The sequence below is a fragment of the Mus caroli genome, chromosome 7, assembly GCF_900094665.2.
Source record: "Mus caroli chromosome 7, CAROLI_EIJ_v1.1, whole genome shotgun sequence".
Lineage (NCBI taxonomy): Eukaryota > Metazoa > Chordata > Mammalia > Rodentia > Muridae > Mus > Mus caroli.
The window spans coordinates 94,698,190-94,714,217 of NC_034576.1; the positions used below are offsets into that span (position 1 = coordinate 94,698,190).

Genomic DNA, 16,028 nt, shown 5'->3' on the forward strand with positions numbered 1-16,028 from the left:
ACGGATATCCTATGGCCTATTAGATGAGAAGAAATAGCTCATTTGAAAAATCTCTTCATAGCAGACTTAGAATCTTAAAATGATTTATAACATCTCAATAGTGCTCATCCAGGAAACGTTCTGTCCATTGCATGCTGCATATACCGTTACAGAACTGTGATGGATATATACTGACTTACTATATGCAGGTTGACTTTTATCCTTGAGAATAAAATGAGTGAGGATAGGGTATGCCTTCTCTGAATTTGTCAATAGGGTCTTTGAGCAATGATACCTTCCTGAACCACTGGAGAAGCATCTGTGGCTATATTTGATCAAAGGGATCCATACTTTTCAATCCCTGACACTGTTATTTGGGAGTGATGACGTTGCTGTACAGTGTCAAATACCAGTGTAAAGTTATGCATCATGGCAATACAAGAGAGGTTTCGAAGTTCGCTGGGGCTTTATCTGACCTAGAAGTTCTTTCTGATGTTAGTTATACCTCAACCTAGAATAAAGGTGATAGGTTTGGGGATGGAAAACAGATTTCCTCTTTTCCTTCTATTGAGTACCCTGTAGTGATTTCTTTGCCTCGGTTTTAATGTCCTTCTATATTGATTTTTGTCTCCTTGATTCTCTTTCGGGAGGAAAACAAAGTTATTATTATCTCTGCCCAATAGTTCAAATCATCATCATACTCTTACTCTTCCCTCTCCTCCTTTTCCTCCTCCTCCTTTTCTTCTTTAAACAAGCATCCATATAAAGAGCTTCATCTCAGATCTAGCACCAATATCTAAAAAGCATACCTGTCTCTGGAGCTTTTCTGGCTTAAGTATCACTATAAAAACTTAGTTAACTCCTTCATTTCTTTACTTGTGTGTGTGTGTGTTTGTGTGTGTGTGTGTGTGTGTGTGTACATGTATGTACGCACTTTCATGTGAGCACAAATCTTCACTCAAAAAAAAAAAAGGGAAAAGGGGAATGCTAGGAGGTATGTTAGGTGCTTGATAAGATGATTAGTAATAGGCCAAAGGCTTCTTTGTTTTATTTGGGAGGTATTTTTAGTTTGTTTGCTTATTTATTTATTTAGACAGTTTTAAGTTTTGATATTTGGTCATAATATATATGTTCATGGCTAGATTTAAATCACTATGTATCTCAGGTTTGCCTTAAGATCTCTGAATCCTTTTTCTTCACCCATCTGACTGCAAAATGACAAGTGTGTATCAATATTATTATGCGTCTATAGTGTCTGTAGATAGTAAGTTAGTTATGGCAGCTGATACACACACACACACACAGGAGACCAGGAAGAGGACATCAGGTCTCTTGCTCTATCACACCTTACCTTATTCCTTTGAGATAATCTCTCTTACTGGAATTGGGCTGGAGGCATATCAAGTCCTGGAAAGCCTCTTATCTCACACTCTGTCCCCATAGTACTGACATTATAGTACATGGCCACATCCATCATATCAAAGTTGTTTTGAATACCTTCTCTACTAAACTTTTCATCATTATTCATTTAGACCATTGTGTAGAACCTGGGAAAGAATCATTTTCTATGAGTGTTTGTAGGGCTAAGTTTCTACTGCTTCTACGGTATTTGAACCTAGCCACATTGATTTACTGGGAATCCTTGGGTAGAGGTGAGCGAGGGAACGGTTCTGGAACCTAAAGAAAGCAGTGCCAAGTGAGCAGAAGTAGGTGGGTACTGTCCCTAAACTTCATCTGTCCACTGGGAAGGCAAGGTATGATGTCTTCCCATGGTTATGACTAAACTAGTTATAGAGTGGGCTATTCGTTTCTCATTCTTTGCTAGATGACAACTTACTCTTCAATCAAACCAATGCTTCTTGTCTTAGAAACATGCAAAAGATGTGGACAGACTAATCAAAGACATGTAAATTAAAAAAGACAATGTCATTTCTAAGTGTTGTTGTATTTAGTCTTTCCCTTTACTGAAAATACTGTGGATGTGTTCGAGAAGCACGCTGAAATTGAAATATAGGCATGTCCGCTTTGGAAAGAAATTATTTAAAATTGGATAGGTTTCACTCATTTTTAGTTAAATATTTTGAAAATTATGTCTTAGAAAAAAACCAAACTATGAATGACAGGGTTGAATACATCTTTCACTTTAAAATGCAGACTCTTTTTGTGGTGAATGAATTTGTTGTGGTAAAGTATTTGGAAGTAAATCCTCAGAATAATTTGGGGTGAGGAAAAATACTAGTTTAGAATAAACCAACCTATCATCTTTGAATCTTAAAAGTCATCATATTTTGAAAGAAATAGAATTAATAATTGTTCATACTATGAAGAACATATACTTGTATTATAGCATGTAATCATGATTTGAAATGAATTAAATTCAAAATTCAAAGTATCCCAGTAGCACTTTGACCTTGATCATTTTTTTTCAAAATTAATTTATACTTTTAAGAGTTAATATTGAAGCTCTGATTTCATTATTTCCTGATTTGCTCTATGTCTTGGCAACTGGAGAAGTGATTCCCAGAAATAGCGAACATTTCCTTTCCAGGTTAACTTTCCCCGCACTTGAGACTGCTTATGCTATAGTATTTCTGCTTAGATGCATCAGTTTCTCGAAAGAAAGGTCCTGCTACTCTAATACAAAGTTCTCTTTCCTGAGATCTGTCTTTCATGTGTGGATCAGGGAGGAGGGAAAACTGAGAATGCCAAATTGTGAGGAGTATTCGTTCCTGTGAGGCTCCATCCAAAAAGGGCTTGTAACACAGTGTACAGTCTTGTAGCCCAGCTGTGTGGAGCATTGATTGCTTCTGCCTAGAGCAGGGATACTGTCAAGTTGCTCTGTGAGTTGAGTCATCTATTGACAAAGAGCTACCAGCCCGCAGATAATGCTGTGCAGAGCTGCTCTCACTGCTCCCTCTGCTCCCACGATGAACCGCTTATAGCAGCTGTCAAAGATACTGAGGCATCCACAGGGAAAAAAGACTTTTTACAACTGCCTGGAAGAAAGGGGTGTGAGGGAGGAAGCCTTTCTATGCAGAGCTGACCAAAGAAAAGAGTAGGCATCAGAGCACTATGAATGCATACCTCACCAAGCAACACAGCTGCAGCCGGGGGTCCGATGGGATGGATATCGGCAGGAGTGCACCCACCCTCATCAGGGATGCCCACTGCGCCTGTGGCTGGCAGAGGAATGCTCAGGGACTTGGGTACAGTTCCCAAACTATGCCCTCCTCAGGACCTGGGGGCCCGGCTTCAAACAGGACCAAGCTGGTCACCTTGTGGGACAGTGTACGGAAAAGCCCCCACAAGACCAGCACCAAGGGCAAGGGGAATTGTGGGGAGCGATGTGCCTGCCCACATGGTTGGTTCAGCCCTGCACAGGTGAGCTTTTTCTTTGTGACTTTCTTTCTGTTATAAGAAAGTTGTGTTTAAGGTCAGGGTAGCTTGAAAACTTTGCTGAGTCCTTGCTGACTGGGATTGTCTGCTTGGAAAAATATTAGGAAAAAAAATGGTTTTCTAGTTTCACACGTGTTTGTGGTTTTGCACTTCTGGGCGGCGGGTGGAAATCCAGGGATGCTATGTATAGCTGTCAGTGACTTTTCCTCCACTTCATGATCTCAAATCCCGATATGATTTTTAGGATTCTGTAGCCGGGTCTGTTAGCAGCCTAATCACAGTTCTTTTTTTTTTTTTTTTTCTTCAGCCTCCTTTTAAAATTATTATTACCATAATTTAAAGGAACGGAAAGAAATTAACTTTAACCTGACACTTCCCACCATGATAAAAATAAAGGAACGTTTATTTTTCCATCAAAGGAGAGGCTTGATGTGTGTTACACTAGCTTTACTCTTATGATACTATGTGTCTTGTCAATTGTAGAGGAGAAAATTTGTTTCTACTGCACAGTTCATTTTACAAATGAAGAGACTAACTGGAAGCACGAGGGAGGGTGATCATACCTAGAATAAAAGAAGGGAACACACTTAATCATAGGGTAGCAATGAGGTCATTTACGTTAGGACTACAACCATTTCTCCTACAATGCCTTTCTGAACATATGCATAGTTATTTAACTTGATTCCTAAATTTCCTTTGCTCTTGAATTACTAGCCTTTCAATAGAAATAAATTGGACTTACTTACTGCTTCCATAAAGGCGGGGAGCCCCTCTTGCAAATGCTATAAATATAAATAAAATGCACCTGTAGTCACCATCATAACACAGAGCAGAAAGTATTCTTAAATATGCACTGGAAAGAACAAGCTTTATTTGCAGAGGAAAAAAATCTCAATTTCAATATTTTTAATATAATTGTGAAGTAGATATTGATCATGAATAAAGTATTATGATCTAAGAGATGTAGAGGGAGTTTTAATTTCGATAATAGTTTTTCGTAAGGACTTCCAAGAATGCCATATATCACTAATTTTTAGTACTATAATTATGTATTCATGACCAAGCATATGGCTTTTGATTCATTGGTAGGAAATTAGAAGCTTTATTTAGAAAGACAGAAACTCAGATCTTGTTTTAGCAACCACTTCAGCTTTAAATGGAACCTAATGTTGGGAAATGTAGTCAAATCTTAAAGTTAATATGAACTCTAAACTGAATAAAGAGTCTTGACAATTTTGCTGATTATATGTGCTCATTGACAAAATGTACATTTCATATTCTTTAACCTGTAACTGTGCATAGGTTTCATTTAATCTTCCTAAGAAGAGAAAAAGCATACAGCTTATAATTTTTGCATGGGGAAATCAAATTTGGTTTAATACTTGAACAGTTTTTTATTCCAGAAATAACATTGTTTTCTTTCTATAAATGATCATTTCTCAAACAAAAGTCCTTAAAACTATCTTGTAATAACAACATAGCAAAAATATTAATATATGTTCCAGCCAAGAGAAACTTTCTCCCTTTTCAACCAAGTCAGCTCCTGCTTGGCTGAAATTTATAACCAGTTAATGCCTTAAGAGATAGATATAGACTCTGCCCTGGTAATTAAGGAGTCAGTGACATATGAGAAGGCAATAAATTGAAACAGTCCCAATCTCCTTTACTCCTTAACACACACATTTCCAGACAGTTTTTTGTCACTCACATTTGCTTTATTATTAACTAGCACAGTGTACATTTATGTTAGAGTTATTATCCCATATTGTTTAAGCATTGTAGTACCAGTCTTTGCACGTAAGAATTCCCCCTTTCTCTCTTTCCTATCTCAGGCCTGCAAAAGTTCTGTGCTAGACTGATTGTTCTCTCTCTTTCTCTTTTCTCTACCCATCCAAACAGATGACACAGAATAACTTTAATTTTATAATTCATGATTGTCCATAAATTTAAAATATACATACAAGTATTTCTGAAACTTATTTGTCTATACTGTGTATATATATGCTATATATTATTATAATATATTTTCATATATGCTATAAACATATTCATTACACATATACATAGCTTTATAGAGAAAGAAATTAATATTCTGTGTCATTCCTAATTTATCACTGGGAGAACATTGCTTACTTTCCAAAGAATACTTCATTCCCTTCACTTGAAATAGTTCTTCATTTAAAACATTTCCCTTATTATTTAGGGGAGAAAATATGCAGAAATTGAAACGTGCATATATATATGTCTTGAATCATTCATTATGTACACTTCTAGTACTTAAACAGCATTTTAACTATACGGAAATGTCTCATCACTCACAGAGACTGTAGACTATCACAAACACAAGAATGCATGTGTCTGTTAAATCTAAATCTACTTTGAGAGTTTTATAATACTTTTTACTCTTTAATTTCATAAATAGGTCGTAAAATGTCACAATACTAAGGGTGGCTGGTAATGACACTAAAAATAATCTTTGGTAAAGCAAAATGTAAAATGATTGTGCAAGCATTATAATAACCCATTGACCCACCTCTGGTACAAAAGGGGGACAAATTATCTTAATGTTTGGGAGCTGAGATCATATTCTCAGATATATTTACTGTATTGCATGAAAATCAGGCAGCATAATTTCCGGCTGCTCTAACAGAGGTCTCTGGAAATGATTTGACTTCCTCCCAAGGCTCTTTGCCAACTTCCCATTATCTGGGGTGTATAATACTAACGAGACTCTGCCATTCTGTTGCTTCTTAGTTGTTCCAAAACGTAGCTTTATCTCTTCTCAAATAAGTTGTCATTCCATTTGAATCCAAAAAGTTGATATAACCATAATAACAGGTAGGAAAAGTGGAAGTGAATTCTGTAACACATGTCTCCAAAATTATTGCTGGCTTTGCAAAGAAACATGCCCATCATTATTTATCTGGCATATCTTCCTGCTTCAGGCTGAATTGGGAGACACAACAGAACCATGGGAGCTTGGACTTCATAGTTTTTTTTTTCCTAATTTCTCCACCATTCATAGTTTATTCAACTATTATATGCTGAATGCCTATGATCTAGCCCTGTGTCATAGCTTGTGGATATTCTAGGAAACAAAGTAGGCCCCTGCTGCCTTAGAGTCCATATTTTACCACAGTCTAGGTATTTACTAATTATAGCATGACCTGAGAGTTCCAAGGAATGTTGCAGTTACTAAACCTTGCATCTTGGCTGCACAGGATCTGCAGAAGAGTCAGGCAGCAAGACACCCATTAGAAAAGAGGCTACTTCTCTTCAAAACTATCATTTCCATTTCGTAAGATGTAGATTTAAAATAGAGCCGACTATCTTGGGCTATGGTAAGGTTTGCACATAGAAATCATGTACCACTGTGTTTTTACCTAGCAAAGGCTAAATGAATATTGTTGATGAGAAAATAACTTCACAATTAGAGCAGCTTTTATAATCTTATTTCACCTTGTTCCATTTTCTTGACTCACTAGGAAGAGAATATATATATATATATATATATATATATATATATATATATATATATTCATAAGGGCTCTGTGGAGGTGCTACGACTTGGACTAAGTTGAATTGAATCTTGACGAACCAAATGTGTTCATTAAGCTGATAAAAAGAAGTAAATCTTTTGCGTTAAAATTGTTCTTTCAAAATTATTCTTGCTTTCCCCTCTCCTCGCACTTCTTCTTTCATATTTTTGTTATTCTTGCTTTGTTTTGTGATCCACTCAGTTTAACTGAGGCTGACTGGATGAACATGGATTTAGAACTCTCTACTGGCATACTGGTGGGTATATAACTGAAGACAATGGCTTCCACATCCCCAAAATCTTTAAGTAGAAAATAGATCAATAGAAACAGATAGACTGCCATGAGCCCCTTGCCCATCTCTATTGATTGTCGATAAGCCGGGTTTTATAAGCCTATTGGATGTAACCAAAACTTTTTGAGAAGTGTAAATACAAAAAAAAAAAAAATCATGCAGCATCCTAAATGCTATGTTGAAGTGTACATAGATCTGTCTACCTAGAATTCTGGACCCACCAGGGCAGGTTTGTCAACACAGGAAAATAGGGTAGAGGGTGGGGCCAGAGGCTAGTTAGTGCCTCATGGCCCTGGAGAGCAAGATCTGCCACTTTCTGTGCATTGAGCCTATGGACCAATGAACCCTTCTGAACCAAAATTCCCTAATCCTACTGTTTTTCCTTGTTGACACCCAAAATGTCCTCCAGTCCTGTCTTATCTAGGTTCCTATTGCTGTGATAAAACACCATGCCAAAAAACTACTTGGGGAGAGAAGGGTTTATTTCTTCTTTCAACTTATAGCCCATCACGAAGGTAATTCATAGAAAGAACTGAAGGTTTGAGGAAAGGACTGGAACAGAAGCCATGGAGGAGTGCCTCTTACTAGCTTACCCATCATTTCTTGTTCACCCTGCTTTCTTAAAGAACCCAAGACCACCTGCTCCAGGATGTCACCACTGACAGTGGGCCAGTCCCTCCCATATCAATCATTAATCAAGAAAATATCCCAAAGATTTTCCTGTATGCTGATCTTATGGAGTCATTTTGTCCATTGAGGTCCCCTCCTCTCAGATGACTCTAGTGTGTGTCAAGGTCACAAAAATCTATGTAGCCCAAGCATTCATTAACCTTGCCAATCAATATCCATAAGTTAATGGAAGGTACTCGGGTAAGAGTTTACTCTTTAGTTCCAGACAATACTAAATTTGAGCTTACAGATTCTGTGTGAGCTCCTTTGCTTAATCTATGTAAGCATCACTTTTCTCTTCTGTAAAACTTAGGATCAGAGAGTCATTGGTGCAGAGAAATGAAATAAGAATTGAATACAATTTCTATGAAGAAACCGGCATGGCATCTGGAGCCAAATTTTCAGCACATGGAATTTATCGCTACCACTGATTTCAAAGTTATGTATCTTCTTAACCTGAAGAACTTACTATCCTCCTTCATGCTGCTCTTTCATTCTAATTTTATGTCTCTCTTAATGATGAAGGTTAAGCTAGGCAATTATCCAGAAATTTTTGGCATTGGTCATAACCATTGGAGTGACATTGTGTCCTTCGGGGTTCTCGGGAATTTATAACTGTGCACGGAGAGAGAAAATGAGATGGGGGAGGTGAGGAGGGTAGGTCATATATGACTATATTGAGAAGAGTCATTCTCACAACTTTATATTCAAAAGGTGACAGAAATTAGGGGATTCTGCAGCCCCCTCCTGTTGGGGAGGGGAACTGCATTTGAAATATCCAGCCAATCTCTGTAAATTTAAATGTCCTTCAATAATTCTTTGATAGCTAGCTACTCAAAATCCAGCAATTTGAAACATCATTGAATGAACAATGTTTTAATCCAAGAAGCAAGACTTCCCAACACTGAATCTCAGCTTCAGTTTATGCCCAAACAGAAATATCTCACATCTTTTTGGTCTCTGACTTCTTCATACAACCCCTTCCCTCTCCTTACCAAAGAGAATGAGGCTTCTTTTTTTTTTTTTTTTCTTAATTTCTGGGAAACTTCAGGCACTCTGGGGAGGGGAAACACCAGTCAAGGAAGAATTAAAGTTCCTGTGGCCAGCCTGAACACCCCTGCTACCCACATCATTGAATGCTGACATCAGCAGAGCCCTCTCCACTTGCCACCACAAGAAGAAACTCAACAGAAGGCAGGAAGAAGAGCAAAGGTTTTCTGTGCCTCCTGAGTACTTATGACACCCTGTGGGAGAGACTCTGAACTAGGGGCCTTAGCCTTTAAGTATTCCTTTAACATTGGCAAAATCTGATTCTAATTCCCATATTATGCTATAGAAACTGCATCTCAGAGTAATTTAGTTACAATCACATAACTAAATTGCATGAACTCGGTTTCACATAGATGTATTTGGCTCACATACATATTCTTTCAAATATCTGACATTTGCAATTGTTTTCAGCCCTGGTTGTATACTACAAACCCTTACCATTACCACACACACTACAGACTTCTACAACTGCCCAATTTACTAGAAAAGTCATAAAGCTTCAGAGGGGTAAACATGCTGAGAGGACTGGCTTCCAAATGTAGAAGCCCAATTTCCCTTCTGCATTATTTCTGCATCTCAGGAATCCTTAGGAAAGTCTTTTCAGATCCTTGCCCTAACTCATCAAGGTTAAGGGCAGTGCTCAGTGGAAGCATCAAAGGGAGTGAGTACAGGCAGCACCATGAGATACTTTCCCTGGCCTCATTAATCTGTGTCATCCTCCCATTGTGTTAGGCCTGCAGTGTGTGTGGAGGGGAACTGGAACCAACTGGTCAAAATATAAAAACAGAGGTGTGTGGAGATGTTATATTTAGTCCCCATGTAGTATCTCACGTTGTATTTATGGCTCTCACTCATTTGTTCTTTCTCCCTGTGCATGACGGCCGATAAAGAACCAGCAGCTGATACTCACGTGTCTCTCTGATACCATCTCTATGGTCCACTTTTCCTACTGTTCCTTGATTTGCTGCTGTTATTCATTCTGTGTTGTTCACTGTGTTGCTACTGTATTCTAACCCTTGAGATTCTCAGATGCATCTAGTTGCTTTATGGTTATGTCAGAACTGGATGGGAACTTCAAAGCCACCTAATAAAGTTTTGTTTTTGTTTTTGTTTCAAATGAGAGACTGAAGCCTAGAAAAGTTAAGAGACTTATCCAAGGTCATTGAATTTGTGGCAGACTTGGCCTGGGTTTCTGAAGTCAGAATTGAATTCTCTTTTTACTGTTCCAAGATACTCTCCTGCTCAGCCCTCTGCACTCATCTCTATAAGGACTTCTGCCAGAAAAGTTATTAAGCATGCAAGTTACTGAGAATTGAACAAAAAAATTGTATTAAAATACCAATGTGATTTTTACTATGAAGTAGGACAAGCAGTCCAGAAAAATGGGAGCGGTACTAGAAAACATTTCTTGTGATGTTTTTGTTCAGATGCTTGCTTTGGTTTGGTTTGGCATGTAGTTTTGCTGTGTGCGATAGGCTATCCTATAACACATTCCAGTTTGCTTCTATCATAATCCTAATTGCTGAGATTACAGGCATGTTCTACCAGTTCTGGCTTAGGAAACATTTGACATGCAAGAAAATGCTTTTGTGTTGACAGTGTTTGGACTGTTAGACTGACATTTAGAAGCAGGAGACCAGGGATGCTAGATGCACTAAAGTATGCAGAGCAGTCTGTACAGCAATGAATTCCACCATGTACACAATATGATTTTGAAGCTCATACTAGCTTTTATACTCATAAAAGCTTTTGCAAAAGGCATTACCTAAACCTAAAATCAAGTTTAGTGTTATGAATGTATGCAAAATGTTCTTGAGAAGGTTTATTAATCATTTAATTTTCTAGAAGCACATTTCTTGTATATATTAAGGAACTTTTGTACTCAATCCTATTAAATTTATTGAGTCACTTTCCATGTTCTTGAATCTGTTTCATGTAGGGGCATTTTTGATACAGGTAGTAGCATCCTTGATAGACCACCTCAATACTGATCTACACATGGAGGTTTCATCAGCAGATGTGTAACTGAGCTGATTTGAGCCTTCTTCACGTAAATCTAGATCCATACCTTGTTTTTGTCTATTTTATACTTGATTTTATTAGCTGGCACGTAATAAATAGGTGTGTTTGGGGTGTGCAATGTGATCTTTAAATATGGTGTGGGCTGGGAAGCTAATTAACATGCCCATCATCCCAAATATTTATCATTTCTTTGTGGTAGGAATATTTTAAAAGCCTCTCTTTTAATTATTTTTTGAAATATGCTGTACTCTGTCATTAACTAGAGTTACCAGTGAACAAGGATTTGAAATGCGACCACAGGATCGGTAACTAAATGTTTTAAATTAGTAGAAACATGAAATGCAGAAGCTCATCAAATTTCATTGATACATTATTTTAAAAGATTTCATATTGTTGTTTCTCCTATTTATATGCCTTAGGGAATTCCAGGGCAAGGAAGCAAGAGTGGGTGGGTTGGTGAGCAAGGGTTGAGGGGGAGGGAATAAGGGATTTTCAGAGGGGAAACTTGGAAAGGGGATAACATTTGAAATGTAAATAAAGAAACTGTCTAATAAAAAAAGATTGCATGCCTTAAAAAGACGTGTGGTGTACTATTTTATAGATTCTACTTATTTTAACTTTTTCTTTTATCATCATTATCACCACTACCACCACCACCACCACCACCACCACCACCACCACCACCATCATCATCATAACCACCTCCACCATATTTTAAATGTGTTTCTGCACCTAGCATACAGCTCAGATACTTACTGCTCTATAGTACCCAGGATCAAACCAGGGCCTCATGCATGTTCACAGTGTACCATCTCCGAGATTATTCAGTCTACTAATTCAAATATTACTCTGGTTTGGCTACCAGGGTTGAGCTGGCACCTAACTTTCTCCTTTGGCGCTGTTAAATTTATTACTTTTTAATTGTTTACTTTTATTTCTGTTGGGGATCATGGAGGCCAGAAGAGAGCTTTGGTTTCCTTGGAGCTAGGGTTCCAGGTGATTGTGAGGCACCTGACATGGATGAGGAGAAGTAAATGTGGGTCCTTAGATATTCTACACATCAAATTATTTACTTTAATATTTTATCAGATACTCAGACACACAGACAGATAGATAGATAGATAGATAGATAGATAGATAGATAGATAGATAGATGTATATGGGATAAGAAGATATCAATATATAAATATATAATATATATATATATATATATATATATATATATATATATATATATATATAACTCATCTTCTTATACCATTTAAATCCACATTTATTCATTATCATAACATGTAAGCGTTTGCCTTTTTCAATACATCATCTAAAAGAACTGAGTCTTCAGGCTGATGTCCTGAGAAAGCAGTTCATTAAATGGTGGTCTTTTTATTTTCTTAAATTTTTTTTCTCATTTTCACTTCAATTCTTGCCTCTTGTAAAAATGTATATGTAGGCAGCTATAGCATCTGTACATGTCACTTGGAATAATTCATTTATTATGTAATGGAAACATTAGCCACTATAAGAACAGTACCACTGGCTCTGACATTCAAAACTGTTGTGTGTTTTTAACTCATTCTTCAAATAGCCCAGAAGTCAGCAAAGTTCAGTCTGCAGACCAATTGCAGCCTGCCCAGGAAAGTTTTATATAATCACTAAAAACATGGAATGAGCAGCTTTCTGTGAACTTAGGTAATAAATATTTAAATATTTTGAGGCATTGGGTTTTTTTTTCTTCAACCCTTCAGTTCTGTTGGTATAACACACAAGGAGCTACAGTTAGTATGCAAAGTAATGATTGAGTGAACAAAATTAATTTACAGACAACACATTGACCTCTGCCTAGAGTAACTGATTTCTGTTTTCTGCTGATGGGTGGACCCTTCCTGCCTAACTAAACCTATCAATTTTAAGCTGTAGTTTGAGTCTAATCCTCTTCAATCATTTAGCTCTTAAAAGTCTTTAATGTGGCATCCTGTGTTATTAGAATAATACCTTGTAAACTCCTATGCAGATTCTCTAATCACTTTTTTCCATCATTTTTATGGATACAAATAAATGCTCGAAGAATTGTAGTTAACATCACACACTGAAAAGCCATAAATGAACACATCTCTGAATTTTATCATGACAGCCTATGGTTCTTATTAGTTGTGGACATTGATACTGTAGCTGTCATGTAGATATGTTATTCTTATTTATCCATGATGTAATTATTCCTCAGACCCCAATTTATGTGTCTTTTGGTTTTGCTTGCATAGTGATCTATCGTTTCTTTGATCTGTTTAACTTATTCTCTACCACAAAGTTCGTGTACTTGTCCTTAATTGAAGTGCTTGTTTTGGTACTTACCCTTCAATTTTACATAATTTATGAAGTAAAAATAAAACCTAAGTGAAGAATGATATATTCTTGTATAGCAAATATGCCTTACTAATTTAAAATAATTTTATTTTTAATTTTTGGAGAAATGATACAAACTAATAGTAAACGTTTTATGACCTAAAGATACTAATAATTCAATTTTTTGTAATTTTACCTGGAGTTCACCATTATTAACATTGACACCTTCACAATCTTCTCTATGCCTTCTGTGGCATGCGTATACACATGTGTGCAGTTTTAGAATACAGCCTTCAGTGTTTTTCTTTCTTTTTGGGGGGATAAGATCTCAAAGAATCTGGAGTTCACTGTATAGAATAACTTGGCTGGTCACAGGGCTCCCACAATCAGACTGTCTCTACCTTCTCAGTGCTGGGTTAAAAGGCATACTGCCCCATCTGAAATTTTACATGTGCTGGGTTCTGAACTCAGGTCTCTATGCTTATACTGTAAGTGTTGTAAGTACTTTTGTTGTAGAGCCCTTTCCCTAGCCCTGCTTTGTAGCCCTTTTTATGTTTGTGAATGTATGTTCAGTGGGGAATACATTATTTTTGTTTACCTAGTTACAAATGTAACTAATGTCATATTTCTAAGAAAGAAATGAAGACATTGATATTAAACTATATGTTTTCCTTCCTTTGAAAATAAAATAGATTGCTTTTCATAATAGTCTGATTACAATTTCTCTTCTCTCTCCTTCTGCCAGTTTCTCTTTGTCCCTTTCCATCAAGATCCATACAATTTCTCTCTCATTAGAAAATGAACAGTCTTCTAGAGGATAATAATAAGATAAAATATAATAAGATAAACAAAACTTATTCTTTGGAATAGAACAAAACAAACAAGCAAACATAAGTTAAAGACCTACTTGTAGCCGGATGTGGTAGTGCACGCCTTTAATCCTAGCACTTGGGAGGCAGAGGCAGGCAGATTTCTGTGTTCGAGGCCAGCCTGGTCTACAAAGTGAATTCCAGGACAGCCATAGCTATACAGAGAAACCCTGTCTCAAAAAACCAAAAACCAAAAAACAACAACAACAACAACAAACCAAAAACAGACCTGCTTGTTTGAACACTTAAGAATCAGATAAAAACACTATACTGGAAGCCACAATATGTACAAAAATGACGGGTAAACTAAAAAGAGAAGAAATGTACTGAAAATTTTAAATTAAAATCATGTTGTCAACATTCTTCTGTGTTAAAAATTATTTTTATTGGTGTAAGTTTTAATAACTGCCCAGACTCTTTACCTGCATAAAGCCATATTGGTGGATATTTGAGTTATCTTGGAAGATATATATATTTTTTTAGTCTTCACTATAAAAAAGATTGAAGAAATCCTTGGAGTGTATGGGCCTTTGACCCCATTTCTCATGGTGGATGAGTTTTCAGAAAGGAATTCTGAGTGAAAGGTTATGACATTTTTTAAAGACTCATGTTATTTGCATAGTCCTTGCATCAATATTTACTTAACAATTAATTATTGAACTATCCCACACCCCAAAGCACTTATGTTAATCAGTGAAAAGCAAGAAACTGATTCCTGTCCCACAGAGCGTAGAATTCATTGCCAAATTGCTTCTAAGGAGGTTTACATATGGATAACCCTGCCTTCACGTGAGCATATGAGTGTGTCTTTCCTCCTGTGCATTTAGCCATTTAACCTTTATAACATTCATTTTGAATCTGGTAAAATAAAAAGGGCACGTCACTAGTAATTTAATTTGTCTTCTTTGTTAATTAGGACAAGCATGTTCTGTGCCATTGTAGGTGACTAGATTACTCTGCATAGCCCTCTCTATTAGCTCCTGAAATAGTAGTTTAATACATGTCTTGTTGATCTACTGAATGGATGAGGGAAGTGGGCATAGATAGGTGAATAAATGGATGCATAAAGGAGAACAGTTTCTGTTTAAGAATTCTAGTGACAGAAATTTCCAACTATTCCAAACATAGGAACATAGGTTATACTTCACTAAGTTAGTGGGTAACCTTGCTTTCTTGTCACTATGCCCTTTTCTTGAGCCTGTCCTTTGGAAGAAAAGGGCATGGCCATTTTGTCTTTCCACCCAGCGGAACAAGGTGAGGTAGCTTATATGAGTGACAGATGCGATGGTCATTAATATAACAGGCAGGTATCTACAGGCTATTTCCCTGTGTCTAAAGAATTTGCTGAAGAGCCCACATAGATGTTAAATTGACAGTAGGAAAACTTGAGGAAATGGGTATGGAGAAAGCCATTGGGAAAATGTCCCCATTTAATATTGTTATCTATGGGTAAGAATTGAGTGATGCTAGGCGGTAGTAGCACAGACTTTTAATTCCAGTAAACAGGAGGCAGAGGAAGGCAAATCTCTGTGTTTGAGGCCAGTCTGGTCTACAGAGTTCCAGGACATCCAAGGCCGGAGAACAAAACCTTGCCTAGAAAAACAAGCAAGCAAGCAAGTGAACAAACAAACAAAAAAAGTTAAGTGAAATTTATATATGAATGAGTATGGGGCAGAAGCACAGAAGTTCTGTCACTGACTCTCAATAGAATTAAATCATAGAATAACAATATAAAATTTTAGTCATAAAAAAACACTATTCTTACATTGTTGTTGTGAATATATATATATTTAAAAGCTTATGGTTCTTGAAAATCTGTGGATTTCTTTTATCAAAATATCCTCTGCTTATTCTCTCTCTCTCTCTCTCTCT

General features: G+C 36.8%; 1 protein-coding gene across 4 annotated transcripts in view; it reads left to right on the plus strand.

The window, feature by feature from the left end:
- Dlg2 (discs large MAGUK scaffold protein 2) overlaps window positions 1-16,028 on the plus strand; it is a 1,891,758-nt gene that overhangs the window by 1,155,916 nt on the left and 719,814 nt on the right. The window contains exon 1 of one of the 4 annotated variants that reach the window (XM_021169151.2): window positions 2,853-3,360. The exons of the other annotated variants lie outside the window; for them this stretch is intronic. Within the exon in view, the coding sequence (XP_021024810.1) occupies window positions 3,052-3,360 (309 nt within the window). The 5' untranslated portion in view covers window positions 2,853-3,051. Of the gene's footprint in view, window positions 1-2,852; window positions 3,361-16,028 lie in introns of those variants that run through there. 4 annotated transcript variants of the gene reach the window in all.